Source organism: Molossus molossus, unplaced genomic scaffold, assembly GCF_014108415.1.
Source record: "Molossus molossus isolate mMolMol1 unplaced genomic scaffold, mMolMol1.p scaffold_m16_p_1, whole genome shotgun sequence".
NCBI lineage: Eukaryota > Metazoa > Chordata > Mammalia > Chiroptera > Molossidae > Molossus > Molossus molossus.
In genome coordinates this window covers 221630619-221650068 of record NW_023425344.1, presented here as the reverse complement: position 1 = coordinate 221650068, position 19450 = coordinate 221630619, and the positions used below count along the sequence as shown (strand labels likewise).

The window sequence follows — 19450 nt, the reverse complement described above, 5'->3', positions numbered from 1 at the left end:
TCTTTTGTTATATGCAGTCGCCCTAATGTTAACTGATACAGTTACTTTCTAAACCTTTTTCCTTCCAACATGTCTTATATTCAACAATGATCATTTTAAAATACCAATAGAGGGCCCTGGCCGGTTTGGCTTAGCGGTTAGAGTGTTGGTCTGCGGTCCTGAGAGACCTGGGTTCGGTTCCCGCTGGGGGCATGTACCTCGGTTGCAGTTTGTCCCCGGCCCTGGTCGGTTGTGCGGGTGGCAGCCACTCGATGTGTCCCTTTCACATCGATGTTTCTCTCTCTCTCTCTGTTCCTCTCTCTCCCCCCAACTCTACCTGAACAAAAAATGGAAAAATGTCCTCGGGTGAGGATAAAACAAAACAAAACAAACAAACAAAAAAATACCAATAGAGGCCCTGGCCAGGTATCTCAATTGGTTAGAGTGTTATCCCGGATATACCAAGGTTGCAGGTTCAATCTCCGGTCAGGGCACATACAAGAAGCAACCAGTGAATACAAAAATAAGTGGAACAACAAATCTCTCGATCAATCTCTCTCTCACACACACACACACAAATAAATAAAATAAAAAATACCAATAGAAACTGGTAAATAATAAACATGATCAAATTCAAAGAGGACTGATTCTCAACCTTCTTCCCACTTGAATTCTCTGTAGTATCTGCCACTATTGACCATACCAACTTTCTGAAACTCTTTTCTCTACTGAATCAACACTTTGTAGAGTTTCCTCCCATCTCTTTATTTGCTCCTTTTCAGTTTCCTTACAAGCCTCCTTTATAATCTGATGGTCAATTTATCTACACTGTTTTGACTATGATTATATGTCTTGTATGTATTTAATGGCTGTTTTAGTAATCAAGATTTCCCTGGAGCAGTCTGCTATGGACTTAATCAGTTCTCCCCAAAACTTGTATGTGTTAAAGTCCTAACCCTCAACGTGATAGTATTTAAAGATGGGCCTCTGAAAGGTAATTAAGTTTAGATTAGGTCATGAAGATGCGACCTTCGTGATGGAATTAGTGCCCGTGAGAAGAGACACCTACTCTCTTGCTGCTTCTCTGTTTCCCCCTACCATGTGAGGACACAGTGAGGTGGCCATAAGCCAGGAAGAGGAAATGAATGAGCTGACACCTTGATCTTGAACTTCCCAGCCTCCTGAACTGTGACAAAATAAATTTCTGTTGTTTAGGTACCCAGTCCATGATATTTTTTATAGCAGCCCAAGCATACTAATATACAGTCATTCACGCAGATTATTACTGAATACATAATAGCCAATTAAGTGTTTGAATGCCTACTATAAGCCAGGAACATTATATATTTTATTTCTAATCTTCTCAGTAACCCCATGAGCTACAGATTATTACATTCATTTTGGAGATAAGAGGCCTGAGGCCAGAAGAATAATTATCCAAGATCCCACAGCTGGTAAGTAAAAGTCAGAATTTGAACCCAGTCTTACTTCCTCTAAAGTTTACTACCCATTATATACCCCATGGCACACACGCCTCAAGGAGTTTATGGTATTTTAGAGAGAGATCCGGTAAAAAAGCTGAATAATTCAAAAGGTTAATAATAGCACATGAGAAAAACACAGAAATAATAAGAGGGAAAGATTGCTGAGTTCAAGAGATCATGAAATGCTTCAATTTCTCCTGTGTAAACATACAGAAAACTACTTTTAAACAGAATCCTTGTTGAAATCCATCCAAACTAAGTAAATGAAGTGGTAAGAGGCATTACAACCTTGAAATAAAGATAATAAAGATAAAAACCTTAACAGAATTCACTATGACATTTAAATTAGTACCTTTTAAAAGTCACCAAAAAAAGTATTTCCTTCTATAAGGTATGCCACAAGTGATTTGTCTCATCACATCTTAATCTTTAGGGGGAAAAATTACCCAGAAGCTTAGCTTTCCTAAATTGTCTACTAAAGGTAACCAGTTATTGACTAAAAAGGTACAAGGAAAATTTAAAACTCTTTTTCTGGAAGTGTGTGAAATTAGATAATCTGCCTGTATTTAAAGATAATTTGAAAAGATCTGAAAAATGTCTTCACAAAAGTAAGAAGAACTGTAAATGGTCAAATGAAATTTTAACGATGCACAGTTTAGACAGAAATGTGGGACACGCAGGACCCAGCCTCAATTTTGGAACAATAGAGCTTCAATCTTCTTTAAGTGATAGCTACTTCATTACTAAACAGTTTTTAAAATAGATAATTCTGGGGCTTAAAACAATCTTAATGTAGAATACTTTTATAAAAATTCAAAATGCCCCATGGAAATCTATGATAGCCTGTACAATGTGCGGAAAACGAATCCAGTATCACTATCAAAAGCAAATTCAACTTATATATTCTTCTGGTTGTTAGAAGAAAATATGTACCTTCTAAACAGAAAAGATCATTTTAATATTATCTTTTAATTGAACAAAAATTTAGAATTATTAATTATAATTTGAAGTTGTGACAAAAGTATTGTTTTCATTATAAATACAAAATCATTCATTACTGAAAACTTAGAAAATGAAGAAAAGGATGAAGAAAATAACATAGCCATATCCTCAATATCTCCAAACACTAATATTTCCCCCTAATTAGCATATTTCTATATTTTTAGAAATTTTTGATCATTTTATATAAATTAAATATTCGGCATTCTATCTTTTCCCTTTTTTTTCACCTAAATATATGTCATTTCCCCACATTATTATAAAGCCTTCAAGGAAGTCACACTTCATTTCAGTCAATGTAATCAGTTCATTCACATTCAGAGTAGCATTGATCTCTCTCTTAGATCTCTAAGTTTAAAAATATAACATAAGTCAGTCTCAGATATGGTTTTGATCATGTAAATTTCTACATGTACTTCTGAGTATTTGTTTTTAAAGACTACCCCAAATTGTCCAATACGTAAAAAGAAAAATATTTAAATATTCAAAAAGAATGTTGCCCTGGCCGGTTTGGCTCAGCAGATAGAGTGTCAGCCCGCAGACCAGAGGCCCAGGTTCGGTTCCACTAAGGGCACGTGCCTCGGTTGCAGTTTGTCCCCGGCCCCAGTTGGTATCGTGTGGGTGGCAACCACTTGATGTGTCTCTCTCACATCAATGTTTCTCTCTCTCTCTTCCTCCCTCTCTCCTTCCAGCTCTATCTGAAGATAAATGCAAAAATGTCCCCAGGTGAGGATAAAAAAAAAAAAAAGAAAGAAAAAAAACATTAGCCACTCCATAAGAGTTTTGATAATATAATAAGGATACCCTCTTCTTGTCTGTGTACTTTATACTTGTTATATATTTATATATTTAGTAGAGACTAGGAGATATAGTGTAACTGTGTCACAAATGTACCAGGGTAAAAGTCACTTTGGCCCACCCTTAAAATAGCACTACTGAGTTCTGAAGGACAAACAAAATTGAAAAGCCTCTAAGCAGCTTGATCAGAGACTGCCAAATCTCCCAGGCAGAATCAATGGATGTAAAAAACAAAAACAAAACAGGGCTTGAAATATGTCTAACAAACATTCATACTGTTAATTTCAATACCAATGAAGGAAAAGACAACCATTAGCTAATTATCACACCAAGGCCAAGATATTGTATTTGTTTTCCTAAAAGGACACAGAATCAATTTATCAATCAACTTTGGTTAGTACAAGATTGTTGTCAAACAGAACAGTATTCATAACTTATTGATTAATCTGGGCACTGCTTCATGAACAAATTCCAACTTATTTACCATAACCCAGCTTTAATAATACATAAGGATAGACTTGTGGAGGCCTGACCACCGTACTCATTTAAAAAACTACTTATTAGAAACTGTGCCTCTTTTAAATCCAACTAATGCATGAAAAAGAAATATGCATTTGAAATATTTTTAAGTATTTAAATAAATAATACTATGCAAGATTTTTAAAAATCACAGTAACTTTTTTATCCTTCAAGGTCAGAGAAATTTGTATTTCAGTTAATCTAATATTCTGATTCAGTTTGTTCATCTGTTAAAAAAGACTGCTAGGAACTAAATAAATTAACATTTGTAAAGTACTTGGAATAATACCTGGCATATGGATTAAGTGCCATATGTGTGATTATTAATTAAATTAAGTTATATAATTGTGGTAAACTGAAGTTCTAAAATGTCCCTCATGAGTCCATTTTTCTCCCCTTGAATCTAGATGGACATGTGATTTGTTCTGATCAACAGAGAAAAATAGAAGTGTTGTTCTGGGATTTCCAAAGCTATGTCATAGAAAGAATACAGCTTCTGCCTGGCTCTCTTTTGGAATGTATACTCTGGGGAACCAAGACACTCCACTTAAAGAAGCCCAAACTCATCCATTTGGAGAGATCACAAAGACAGACACATGTGGAGAGAAACTAGAGCTTTCCTAGCCAACAACTGCCAACCATATGAATGAACGAGCCTTTAGATATTCCAGCTCCCAGCCTTTAAGTTTTCCAGCTTCAGACACTGTGGAACAAAGAGAAGCCATCCTTGCTGCGCCTGGTCCAAATTCCTGATCCACAGAATCTGTTAGCATAATAACTGATTGTTTTATGCCACTACATTTTGGGATAATTTGTTACTCTGCCATTGTTATTCTATAATAAAACTGCTACACTTAGGATATGCTTTTCAACTAAAATCAAAAAGATTTTAAAGTAGAGTGGACGACAAAGGGATTTTATGGAAAGTAACCTCCCAGGGTGATCTAATCATAAATTCCTACCCGAACAGGTCTTGGTGGGTAGTCATGCCCCAGGCATATTAACTTCTTTAGTAAAAGGTTTATCTTTGCCTTAAGCAAGCCCTGTAGTTTCTGTGCATCTAGGTTAACACACCTTTTAAAATGCCTCTTTTCAAACCCCTCAGAAGAGAAACCACCCACAAGAACACAGAATCCTGTTAATTATCCTGTAATTCAATCCCCAACTTGCTTACTTCCACCTTTATGTAATCTTCCTTTCATTCTCTCTTTAATTCCAAATGCATTAAAGAGGTTGCAAATTGTCATTCTGGGAAGCAATTTTCTCAGTCTGTTACAAAATTAAATGTTATGCAAATAGGGCAGAGATGAAACAGAAGAGAGACTCATAAAACAAAGTAGAAACAACTGTCAAGAATCCAACATATTTTTATAACAGCAGCAATAATTGTTACTGTCCTCCATGTGTAAAGTACTGCAAAGAGCCATGATTTAACACTTCTAAAAATCCTATAAGGATTCTGTATCATCTCTATTTTATATCTCACATGCAAATCAGAAATAAAATACCCCGAGACTAAAGCTATAAAACACATACTTTCATCTTGCTTTGTTGATTCAGATGGCACTCTTTGAATCCTTGTAAGGGATCATCATTACGACTATTGCTAATATAAACCAGGGGTTGGCAAACTTTTTCTCAAAGGCCCAGATAATAAACACTAGTTTTTGAAGGCTATATATAGTCTTTATCACATATTCTTCTTTGTCTGTAAATTTATCCACACACATCTTAACCAAATTTACAGCTGTTAACAGATTGTGCCTCTGTATTCCTGGACATATAAACTTCTTAATCAGAACAAAAACAGGTTCAGAGTCTAGTTGTTTAAACTGGGATTGGTACAGCCATACCTAACTGAAGTTAAAATGACTGTCAAGTAGAAAAGGTTTGTTCCAGTTTCTTCAAAGCTACAAAGATGCTGCTTGGCAAATGTGTCTGTGGTCATCTAAAACTGAAGTTACTTGATCTCATTTAAGAATTAGATGCCCAATCTAATGCCAAATCAAACACATACTTTTTCAAATTGAGGTTCCAAATTAGGAAGAAGCTAATTACTTAAGTTCAAATTGGAAGAGGAAATATTTTTGAGAGCCTGTAAATCAAAAGGCCCTTAGAAATTGGAATGAATATTAGAGTGAGGAAATGAACTCATAAATATAAAACTTTTTATTCATTTTTCACAGGAACACAAAAGTAAAGTTTAAGTAAGAAATAATAAGTATAGGTTTATAGATAGCACTCTTTACAGACCGAGAATAGATATGAGTTGATTACTAGTAGCTAAGGTATTGGCCATATCATATTCATAGAAATTAGTTGCCTTGCTAAATTTATTAGAATAGTCATCGAAGAGAAAACTAACCAATTCAATCACTAAAAAGGCACAGCTAGACAATTTACATTCTCTGTTTTTGGAAATCTCTGAAAAATTATAAGTATTATTTCAAGGCATCTGCTATTTTTACTATTGTTTATGACTTTCTACATTTCTTGCATCCATAGATGAAAAAATATAAATTTCTTTGTACTAAGTACAAACAAAATAGAGCAGTTAGCCATAGAGAAAAATCTATCACCCATAAAAATAGCACTTTTGAACCTATTACTACTACATAATTGACAAACTCTATTTATTATAAGCTGAGCTTACACAATGCCATATACCCTGTTTGAAACCTAAACTTTATGATAGCTACTCAGATGCTATAATATCTGCCAAATTCTACTTTTCCTCAAATTATTCCAATATGACTTCAAACTAAGGGTCCACAGGAGAAGCTGATCAGAAGAAACAGCTCAGGTATACACATTTTCCAAGTACTGGGAAGGAATCCAATAACATTTAAAAGAATGGCATTTAAGCAGGAGTATTTATTTATAAGTATGTGAATTCTGACACAGGAAATGTACATAATATATATGGAGCTAGGTGAGATATAGATAGATAGATAGATAGATAGATAGATAGATAGATAGATAGTTAATCCTCATCCGAGGATATTTTTCCATTGATATTTAGATAGAGTTGAAGGAAGAGAAAGAGAGAGAAACACAGATGTGAGAGAGACACATCAATTGGTTGCCTCGTGCACGACCCCAACCAGGGCCAGGGACTGAACCTGCAACCCAAGTATGTGCCCTTGGCCAGGAATTGAACCCAAGACCAAGACCCTCTAATCCACAGGCCCAAGGGCAGCGAACGTTTTTTCTGCCAAGGGCCAACTGGATATTTATAACATCATTCGCAGGCCATACAAAATTATAAACTTAAAAATTAACCTGCTATATTTGGTCGGGCTAATTTGGTGAGGCCTGTGATGTTAGCTGGTATTGATTTTGTGGGTTACGTACAACCCTGAGGCCGGACGTTCCCCACCCCTGCCTGAGCCAAACCGGTCAGGGCTGACACAGGAAATATTTTTATACTGGCAAAACAGATCCCATTACTCTAAAACCTTACATATTTCTATTAGAAATACAAGGAGAGATTTTGTCTGAATGAATAAAATGAATGTTACAGGAGCCCAAACAATTATCAGCTTCTCCAATAAAGCTATATGTCTGGTGATGCAAGGTTTCCATGGTCTTTTACTCTGGACTTCTATGGACTCTGTGGGCTAATCACATGGTCAAGCAGTTGATTACACTATATTGGTTTGTATTGTTTTCAAGTAATTTCTTATGTTACTATATGTCTTTAAAATATTTTGAGTCTCACAGCCATTGAAACACATCAATAAGCAGATCTTATCACTACAAACTTCCTTAAAACTCTCTTCAGTGCTGTGGAAAGGTAGGTTTCAACTGGATACAAAGAGCTTTGAATATCAAATGAAGGATTTGCACTTAATTCAATGAATCATGGCAAGCTACTGAAAAAGAGGAAATTGATAATAATAATAATAATAATTTAGATGTTTTGTGCAGGTTGGATTAGAGGGCTGAAGGATTGGAGAAAAAAAAAACAAAATAACTATTCACTTACCCACAAAATAGGTGACTGGCTGGTGCCTGAACTAGAACGGTGAGAGGAGAAACAGAAAATGGGCATAGGAACAAGTAAATAGATTGAGGGAGCCTGAAAATAAAGTCACAAATTGGTAATTTATTAAGTATGGGAATAAATTAGAAAAAATGGTCAAATAGTTTCAGTTCAGCAAACATTTATGGAAACCCAATATAGATAAACTCTCAAGGTGCTCAAAATCTAATAAGGTAGACAGACAATGTCCATGAAAACTGAAATGTGGCCATAATGCGTATCATAAACTTCTGCAAACAGCATGATTACTGTAGTGCAGAGGATGGCACCATCAATCCTGAGTAGAACCGGGAAGACCAGCATTTTAAACCTGAGTGACGGTGGAATAATGGTACTTTTGCCAAATAAGGTGTATTCTTTCTTCAAAATGTATCTTAATCTACACCCCTTAAATCTCTTTCTATTAACAAAGTCCAGGCATAGGTCATCTCTTGTTTGTAATACTTTATCAAACATAATCTCTCACCCAGTCGCTCCTTAGTAGAGATAAATTACCGACATTTTAGCAGGCTGTTTCCATCATGCTACTCTGTCTACTCTAAGAGGACTTCGGTGACTTCCATTGACTTCAAGGGTCAACCTGTTGCTCCCAAAACAGTCAATTCTCTAAGGACTGCCATCCTCTTTTCATCTGAGCTCTTCTCATTTTGTCACGAGAGTGTAACTTTCCTTTTTATCCTGGCTAAAGAGATGTATCCTTATTGCAAAGAGGACTTGAGGGGCACCTGACCTCTGAATCAGAAAAGCTGAGACTGCATATTGGCTCTGGTTATTTGATATTGGACAGGTCAGTCAGCACTCTTATTTCTGTGTCTGAGGAAATAAAGCCAAACTCACAGGGATATTTTGAGGAGGTATGTGAAGTTTTTATAAAGTGAGAAGAGACAGGATATAAACCTCTATAACTATGAAGATGACTATAGATCCATATTGGGTAAAGTCAATTCTTTACCGAATGAATGATCAGTCTAAACGGTTCAGAGCCTCGATCAAGGACTGGCTATCCAGAGTTGCTGACTCCATTTGTTTTGGCAAGCCAAGCTAATGGGGGCAGGGAGGCGGCATAGTAGATGATTTTTAATCTATATCCATAAAGTGATTTCCCAAGCCTATGAAGCTTTTGGCTTTGTATCCCTATCCAAGTCAAATAAACTGAAGTTTTCATCTATAAAGAAAAACAAAAGCCTAACTGGCCTTTTAAAGTGTGATTAGATTAGAATTTCCCATAACTGCTTCCCACTGTTTTTTAAAGCATTGTTAGCTTGGGAAACTTTTTTTTTTTCACTATTCTCTTCTTCTCTGTGAATGTTTTGCTAGAGTCCTCTATCTAGTCATTTGTTAACTGTCCATAACAGTGCTGTCCAGCAGCATGTTCTGCAATGATGGACATGCTCCGTATCTGTGCTTCCAGTATGGTAGCCACCAAGCACCTATAATGCAGTTAGTGCATCTGAAGGACTAATTTTTTAATTTAATCTCAATTAATTCAAATTAAAAGACCACAGGTGTCTACTAGCTACCATTTTGAACAGCTTGGGTCTACTGCATGTGGGCCAGAGACAGACCCATTAAATACTTGTAAAATCCCCTGGCAAGGTTGGCAGCCAGAGTGTCCAAAACACTCCAGTTATAAAATTCTGCTGATGCGCTTCAGAGTTGGAAATTAGGACATGATCCTTTACATAAGTGCACCTGTACAACCATGACTCACATCACTGTTCATGGTGCCCCCCTGCTGGAAATGCCCTTGCCCCAACTGTGTCAAGCAAACTCTCATTCTTCTTGCAAAGCCAGTTCAAATGTCACTTTCCCCAGGAGGCTCCTTTGATTTTTCTGAAAGCAACAGAGAAGAGTGAAAAGAGCTGTAGTTAAGGAATAAGGTAGATTAGTTTGAATTCCTGAGATAGCCCTTACTAGCCAGAACTTACTAAACCTTGAACAAATCTTTAGCCTCAATTTTCTCATCCATTAAATAGCAATAAAAATACCAATTTTGAAGATTTGAAAAATCAGAAATTCTGAGCAACATTATGTTATGGCTAACATTTATTAACTGCCTACTTGTATTAGTCAACATGGAAGGACAACACTTGATATTTGTTTTCATTTTATTTTCATCGCAACCCTATAAAGTAAGTTATATCCCTTTACCTATTCATCCACATATTCAACAGCTTTACTCATTTGTACATTCAACAAATGTTTGGGAGCCTAATGTGCCTGGTAAGGAACTGAGTATAAGAGTGGACAAAGTCCTGGCACTCACAGATCTGACATTCTAGTGGGTGACAGACAATAAGCAAGAAAACAGATAGATGTATAATACCATATCAGTAGAGGTAAGTGTTATGGCGAAAATAAAGCAGGATAAAATAGAGAAAAGGATAGGATGCTATTTTACACGAGAGGTAGCAAGGTCTCTCTGTTTAGGTGATACTTCAGCAGGGAATTAAATGAAGCATAAGGATCAGCTTTGAGCAAATATGTAGGAAGAATGCTCCCTGAAGGAACAGCATCAGTGGGCACTATTATGCTAGATGTGAAAAATACATGAATGAACCAGACAAAGTGATTATATTCCAGCATTTTATTTTATTTTATTTTTTATTTTTTTTATCCTCACTCGAGGACATTTTTCCATTTTTTGTTCACGTAGAGCGGGAGGGAGAGAGAGGAAGAGAGAGAGAGAGAGAGAAACATCGATGTGAAGGGACACATCGAGTGGCTGCCACCCGCACGACCAACCAGGGCTGGGACAAACTGCAACCGAGGTACATGCCCTTAGCGGGAACCGAACCCGGGTCTCTCTGTACTGCAGGCCGACGCTCCAACCGCTGAGCCAAACCGGCCAGGGCTATTCCAACATTTTATATTATTATGAATAAATGAGCAAAACCATAATGTCTTGGAAGTGAAAAAGTTCAATGAAGAAAAGGGAAAAATATAAGAAAATAGAACAGTAATTTTTAAACTTTTTCATCTCATGGCACATATCAACTACTAATATTCTGCAGCACACCAAAAAATATTTTTTTTGCCAGTCTGACAAAATAAAAAGTTATAATTTGGTTCATTCACATCAGATGGTTATTGTTGTGTTGGCTGTTGTCTTTTTCTTTTTTTTTAAAACTGATTTCAGAGAGAGGAAGGGAGAGGGAGAGAGATAGAAACATCAATGTGAGAAACATCAATTGACTGCCTCCTGCACTCCCCCTACTGGGGATTGAGCCCTACAACTCAGACATGTGCCCTGACTGGGCATCGAACTGGTGACCTCCTGGTACACGGGATGATGCTCAACCAACTGAGCCATGCAGGCCTGGCCCATTGTCATTTTTTTATTTGACTATCTAAGGGAAAAGAGGCCAGTGCACTTGACTAGTCAGATATTGCATGTTTTAAACATTCTTGAGGCACACCAGTATGCCACAGTACACCAGTTGAAAATCACTGAAATAGCATAATGGAAAAATTACTATTACTTCTACTTTAAGGATAAGGAGACTAAGAGGTAAAGTAACAATCTGGTAAATGATAGAGAAAGCATTTAAACCCATAACGTAGCTCATTCTTTTAATTTCCATGCCACTCTCTCCACCCTATTCGATAAAGTCTCTATTGGGATCACAGTCTATTCTTTGTTTTACCTTTATATCAGTACAATGGCACACATCTAGATTTCTACTCTAGATGTAATATGAAAACTCTGTTATAATTAAAGAGACCATGATGAGAGATACTCTCCTTATTTAGAGAAATCCTGTTTTAAATTCACAACAGTAAAACATATAGCATTTAAAGATAAAAGTAGTAGGTTTTGGAAGGGGGCTAGAGTGACAGAAAACTACCCACATAAGCCTAGGGCTTCTTACTGCAACATTGAACTATAGGGTGTCCCAAAAAATGTATACACAACTTTGAATAATTATAAAGCCACTGTTCATTAAAATGCATTTCATTTTCAAAATGTAATAGAATCTGCAGACACCCTGCATATATTTTTTGGGGACACCCTGCATTAACATGGGCTTGCCAAAGGGTGTGATGGGACACTGTAATAAATGGGGGAGGAATAACAAAATTATCATTACAAAGATGATAACCAAATTGGTGACAAGTTAGCAATACATATCAAAACTTATTAGCACGATATGCCCAAGTATTCTCTTCATTGTAAATCCTTAGGATTTAAAATACTTCAACTTTCAAAGCTGCTTCCTATCACTTAGCAAATTACTTCACAACTGTCAGCACTTCAATTCACAAACCAAAGGAAGAAATTCCCAGGGCCATATGGAAAAGATTCTCACCATGCCATAATAATCTGTTTAATCTGTGTGAAAACATCTTGTTCATAATTACTGTACTTTTTTCCTAATTAAAAAGTAATACATATTTATTATTGAAAGTCTGAAAATTCAGAAGTTTATAAATGAGAACCTTAATTCTATTACCCAAAGATAACTGTTGTCCATATGGTGAAATATTTCTTTCTAATATGATGGCATATTTATTTTTCTATATGTATTTGCATGTATGTGTTTGATGGTTGTTGTGTGGATAATTGTTTTTACTTTTTTTTTATCCTTATCTGAGGATATTTTTTCATTTTTTGTTTACATAGAGTGGGAGGGAGAGAGAGGAAGAGAGAGAAACATCGACATGAAAGGGACACATCGAATGGCTGCCACTCGCACGACCCAACCAGAGCCAGGGACAAACTGCTACTGAGATACATGCCCTTAGCGGGAACTGAACCTGGGTCTCTCTGGACCGCAGGCCAATGCTCTAACCGCTGAGCCAAACCAGCCAGGGCTGGATGATTGTTTTTAACAGAACTATTATTATACTCCTTCCATAGCTTTGTATCTTGCTATTTTTCACTTTACACGAAAAGCAATTTATCTGTATTTTAAAATACAAATTTTAATAATGGTAAAACTTCTACTATATGCAATTAACCATCTCTTTATTGGCAATTCCAAATTTATGCCATTAAACACGGTGCTGGGATGAATATCACTGAAACTACCCTATATTCAAAATACTGACTATTGCCCTGGCCAGGTGGCTCAGCATTGACCTATACGCCAAAAAGGTTTCAGGTTCGTTTCCCCATCAGGGCACATACCCAGGTTGCGGGTTCAATCACACCATTGGGACATGTTCAGGAGATGTTTCTCTCTCACACTGACATTTCTTTCTCCCTCTCTCTCTCTCTTCTTTCCTCTCTCTCTAAAAATCAAAAAATTAGCCCGGCTAGTGTGGCTCACTGGTTGAGCATCGACCCATGCACCAAGAGGTCGCAGGTTCTATTCCTGGCCAGGGCACATGCCCAGGTTGTGGGCCAAATCCCTAGTGGAGGGCATGCAGGAGGCAGCCAATTGATGTTCTCTTTCATGGATGTTTCCATCTCTCTCTCCCTCTCCCTTCCTCTCTTTCTTAAACCAATAAAGAAACAAACTTTTTAAATAAAAATCAATAAATCATTTCAAATTTAGAACTGTTGTCAAATGTCCTCCATACAGCCCTGGTCAGTTTGGCTCAGCAGTTAGAGCGTCGGCCTACGGTCCAGAGAGACCCGGGTTTGGTTCTCACTAAGGGTGCATACCTCGGTTGTAGTTTGTCCCCGGCCCTGGTTGGTTGTGCGGGTGGCAGCCACTGGATGTGTACCTTTCACGTCGATGTTTCTCTCTCTCTCTCTTCCTCTCTCTCCTTCCCACTCTATCTGAACAAAAAATGGAAAAATGTCCTCCATACAGTACTACCAATTTACCTTCCCGCTATTGAGTTATCTGAGAGTTTCACCAAAAGGCATATTTTTTAAATATGCAAGGCAAAAAATAACATGTCACTATTCTAATTTGCATTTATTTCATTAATAAAGCTAAATAATTTTCTCTATTAGCCACTTGTATTTCTTCTATGAATTCCTTTTTAAAAATGTATTTGGCCATTTTTCTATTAGGATTTAGTTTTGTTTTCTCTTGTTGATTAAAAAGAACACTTTATATGGTGGGATATTTGCCCCTTATCAACATACATGTTACAAATATTTCTACCTCTTTCTTATTGGCTTTTTTTTTTTTTATCCTCATCTGAGGACATTTTTCCAATTTTTGTACAGATAGAGTGGGAGGGGGAGAGAGAGAGAGAGAAACATCGACGTGAAAGGGACACATTGAGTGGCTGCCACCTGCACGACCAACCAGGGCCGGGGACAAACTGCAACCGAAGTACGTGCCCTTAGAGGGAACCGAACCCGGGTCTCTCCGGACCGCAGGCCAACGCTCTAAACACTGAGCCAAACCGGCCAGGGCTCTTATTGGCTTTTAAAGTTTCTCTAATGTAGAGGTGTTTCAATGTTTCATGTAGTCATACTTATCAGCACTTTGTGGTCAATTTACTCCTTTAAATTTATGCTGGAAAAATTAATACCTTTTTCTTATAACAGGGCAAAAATTATTTATACCTATAAAATGAGTTGGTGAAATTCCAGCAATATGGCAATATGGGGAAATAATCTAACCTAGAACTCTCCAATCATACACACAGATGTACAGTTACTTTCCCTTCTCTCTAAACATACAGAAATACTAGATAAGATATATGAAGATTTTTGTTTTAAAAACATAGATGAGCTTCAAATTAATAAAGGGAAAACCCCAAATGCCTGGGATCAAAAATGGAAATCAGAAGGAAACAATATTATACTTTTTTGGTTAAATTTATTCCTAACTATTTTATTATTTTTCTTTCTATTATAAATGGAATTATTTTCTTAATTGCATTTACACACATCATTGTTAGTATATGAAAATACAACTGATTGGGATATATTGATCTTGTATCCTGCAACCCTATAGAACTCATTTATCATCTAACTCTAATCATTTTTTTCTTTTGGAAAACTGTTCAGGAGTTTCTATAAAATCATGTTATCTGCAAAAAGAGGAAGTTCTATTCTTCCTTTCCAATCTGGTTGCTTTTTATTTCTTTTTCTTGCCTAATTTGCCCTGGCTATAACCTGGTTCAGCATAACGTTGAATAGAAGTGGCAAGAACCATTATTCAAAAACTTTAAAGAGGATCAGTAAACAAATAGAAAAACATCCCATGTTCATGGATTTGAGAATACTTAATATTGGTAAAATGGCAAAGTGATCTAAGAAAAAACAGATAAATTAGAATTCATTCAAATTTTATAAATTTTGCTTCAAATGGCACTATTAAGAAGGTGAAAAGACAATCTATAGAATGGGAGTTTGCAAATCATGTATCTGATAGGGATCTAGTATCCTGAATAAAGAGCTCTTACAACTCAACAATAAAGACAAAGTATCCAATTAAAAAATAAGCGAGGATCTGAAAAGAACTTTCTCCAGAGAAGATATACAAATATCAAAAAGCACATAAAAAATATTTAATATCATTATTAATTAGAAAAATGCAAATCAAAACCATGAGACACCACTTCACACTTATTACGATAGTAGCTATTAGATAGATAGATAGATAGATAGTTTTATATAAGATATATATATTTATATATATAAAGAGAGAGAAAAATATGAAGAAATTCCCACCTCACACATTGCTAGTAGAAATGTAAAATGATGGAGCTGATAACAGTTTGATAGTTCCTCAAACAGTTATTATATAATGAATAACATCTACTCCCAGGTATAGACTTAAGAGAGTTGAAAGCATATATTCACACAAAAACCTGCACACAAATATTCATAGGTGCATTATTCATAATGGCCAATAAGTAGACACAACCCAAATGGGTATCAACTAAAATAAGGTATATCCATACCATAAAATATTATTTGTCCATAAAAGAATGAAATACTGATATATGGTACAATATGAATGAGCCTTTGAAAATACTAAGTAAAAGAAGCAAGACACAAAATACCACATTTTGTATGATTCCATTTATATGAACTGTCCAGAGTTATATGAACTGTCCAGAGTAGGTAAATACAAAGACAAAGTAGATGTGTGGTTGCCAGCTGGGGGAAGGCAAGAGCCTGCAAATGGGTATAGGGTTTCTTTTGAGGATGATGAAAATGTTCTGGAATTTGACAGTGGTCGTGGTTACACATCTCTGTGAATATACTAAAAAAGAATAGTGGATTAAACCCTTTAACAGGGTAAATTTTATTGTATGTGAATTATATCTCAATCTTTCAAAGATTTTAAAAATTAAAAACAGTACAATAAACATAAAAGTTAATACTGTATCAGTCCAGGAGTTAATGAGACCAGATTCCACTTTATAAATTTATCATCACTGCAGCTGTACTTGTTACAACAAAAGACTGAAAATAATTCAAATGGCCATCAATAGGGTGCTGCATAAATAAATTTCCCATAATATTTTAAATACTATGAATCTATCTTTAAAAATTAGGAGCTTTCAATATACACTGAAAAGCAAAGATTTCCATGAAATATTGTTAAGTGAAAAAAATAAGGTACAAAACAGTATGTAAAGTATGCTATCAGTTATGTTAAAAATACACACACAGCCCTGGCCGGTTTGGCTCAGCGGTTAGAGTGTCAGCCTGCAGTCCAGAGAGACCCATGTTTGGTTCCCGCTAAGGGCACGTACCTCAGTTGCAGTTTGTCCCTGGACCCAGTTGGGGTTGTGCAGGAGGCAGCCACTAGAAGTAGTGTCCCTTTGACGTCGATGTTTCTCTCTCTCTCTCTTCCTCTCTCTCCCTCCCACTCTATCTGAACAAAAATGGAAAAATGTCCTCGGGTGCCTTGGCCAGTTTTGCTCAGTGGTTAGAGCATCAGCCTGCAGTCCAGAGAGACCGGGTTCAGTTCCTGCTAAGGGCATATACCGCAGTTGCGGTATATGGTTGGGTTGTGCGGGTGGCAGCCATTCGATGTATCCCTTTCACATTGATGTTTCTCTCTCTCTCCTTCTCTTCCTCTTTCTCCCTCCCACTCTATCTGAACAAAAAATGGAAAAATATCCTCAGGTAAGGATAAAAAAGAAATACACACACATACTCACACATGCTTGTATATGCAACATTTAAAGAGACAGTGACTAAATTTTCTAGGCTGACTGAAACAACTTTACATCAGGAGGTATAAAAACAAATAAATCAGCCCTGGCCGGTTTGGCTCAGTGGTTAGAGCGTCCGCCTGCGGTCCGGAGAGACCCGGGTTCGGTTTCCGCTAAGGGCATGTACCTCGGTTGCAGTTTGTCCCTGGCACTGGTTGGTCGTGCGGGTGGCAGCCACTCGATGTGTCCCTTTCACATCAATGTTTCCCTCTCTCTCTCTCTCTCTCTCCCTCTCTCTCCCTCCCACTCTATCTGTGCAAAAAATGGGAAAATGTCCTCGGGTGAGGATAAAAAATAAATAAATAAATAAATAAATAAATAAATAAATAAATAAATCAACAACTTGCTAGAAAAAAGTTATTGAAACAATCTAAAATAAATAGAAAACTTGAATAACTATTAGAAACTGAAAAACTAATTTTAAAACTACCCATAAGGGAAGCTATTTGCAGTATATAAATCTAATAAAGGATTGGTATCTACAATATATAAAGAACTTCTATAAATCAATTTTTTAAAGCAGACAATTCAAATAGACAAAAAATTGGATAGGCACTTCAGTGAGATGACCATATAAAAATGACCAACAAGCACATGGAAAAGGTGCTTACTGTACTTAATTATTAAGGAAAGGCAAATTAACATCATACTCAACATACTCACTAGAATGGCTAAATTAAATAGTTAAACACCAGTCCCAATAACAGTGTGGAGCAATCAGAACTTAAACACTGCTGGTAAAAAATATAAATGAGTTCAACGACTTAACTATTTGACACCACCACTAAAGCTGAACATATGTACAACCTATGCCCCCCATAATGGAATTCTTACAGTAAAGAGAACATGTAAATATGTTCACCAGAAGATATCTATAAGAATGTTCATAGTAAGAACATTCATAGCAGCCCTATTCATATTAGCCAAAAATTAGAAAGTGCTAAAAAATCCATTAATAGCCCTGGCTGGTTTGGCTCAGCAGTTGGAGCATTGGCCTGTGGACCAGAGAGTCCCGGGTTCAGTTCCCGCTGGGTCCTAGCGGCTAGGGGCATGTACCAAAAAAGAAAAAAAAATCCATTAATAATAGAATGGATGAATAAATGTAGGGTATTCTATTGTGTGAATAGTCACAATGGACTATTATTCAAAAAATAGAATGAATGAACTACAATTATACAAAACAATATGATAAACCTCACAAATATACTGTTCGAGTAATAGAAACCATATACAAGAGAATTCATCTTGTATGATTCCATTTATATCTAATTCAAAACCAAACTAACAAAAATCCCCTAATCTATGGTTTAGAAATTATAGTAGCAGTTACCCCTGGGGATGGGCAGTGGCTGAAAGGGCACACAACGAAGACTTCTGAGGTGCTGATAATTTGTAGTTTCTTGAACTAGAGTCTGGTTACATGGATTTGTTGAGCTTGGTAAAATTCATTGAGCTATAAAATTCTGTGTATTTTCCATATGTGCCTTATACTTCAATTTTTTTAATCTAAAAAAAAAACCAAAAAACACTCTCTCATTTAAAATTCCCATCAGGTACAAAGGATGTAAAATAAGTTTTACCATGCCTTCAGGAAAAAGATAAATCCAACATTATATAAATTTTTCCAGATAACAGAAAATGTGGAAGCTACCAAATGTATTCAGTGACCTAAAAGGTATAATAGTACAAAGAAAAATCACAGGGCATCCCTAAATAAAATATTAACAAAAGAAATCTAGCAAAATATAAATTTTAAATAACCAAACTGAGTTTGTCTGAGAATACAAAAATAGTTTAATACTAGAAAATCCATTAAATTATTTTACTACATTAACAGAATAAAAGAGAAAACCCATATGATTTATCTCGGTAGATATAAAAAAAAAAAAATTTGTGAAATTCTATACTGATTCACTACTTTTAAAAAATTTCCACCCATCCAGAAACAAAAAGAAACTTTCTAACATAAAAAATATATTCGAAATCCCTTTAAGTTAGAAACAAAACAAGGTCCCACCATCACTCCTTCTATTCAAGAATAAAGAAATCCTCCCTCTCTCCCTCCCACTCTATCTGAAGATACAGTAAATGCAAAAATGTCCTCCGGTGAGGATTTAAAAAAAAAAAAAAGAATAAAGGAGTATGAGATTCGGAAAGTAAAATTGCCACCACATATGGTATGATTCTCTCCCTAGAAAATCCAAGAACACTTACAAACCATTTCTGTAACCACACGGTGCAAGTCTGCTGAATTCAAAATCTATATATAAAAATCAATTTCTGAGACAACAACCAATTTGACTGTGCAATAAAAAACAACCCTCATTTAAAAAAAAAGATGTGTAAGATCTTTAGGGACAAAACTCTATAATATTATTGAAGAAGACCTTTCCATGAGTAAGAAAACTTGGTATAATAAATAAGTAAATTCTTCCCAAATTAATTTATGAACTCAATGCAATTCTACTGCAAACACAAGAGGAGATTTTATGATAACACACCACAGAGGAGAGGGACAGACTTCCAAATGACTGGTATCAGA

General features: G+C 36.0%; 1 protein-coding gene across 16 annotated transcripts in view; it reads right to left on the bottom strand.

Annotated features, from left to right (window-relative positions):
- Positions 1 to 19450, bottom strand: part of RAD51B (RAD51 paralog B) — a 547382-nt gene that overhangs the window by 396305 nt on the left and 131627 nt on the right. For 13 of the 16 annotated variants that reach the window (XR_004960184.1, XR_004960183.1, XM_036267257.1 and 10 more), the window contains one exon: positions 7768 to 7860. The exons of 1 other annotated variant lie outside the window; for it this stretch is intronic. Coding sequence is in view for 11 of the 15 variants with exons in the window: in XM_036267257.1 (XP_036123150.1) it covers positions 7768 to 7860 (93 nt within the window). In the remaining 4 variants the exon portion in view is untranslated. Of the gene's footprint in view, positions 1 to 7762; positions 7861 to 8776; positions 9658 to 19450 lie in introns of those variants that run through there. 2 more of the 16 variants (XR_004960186.1, XR_004960185.1) reach the window with 2 other exon arrangements.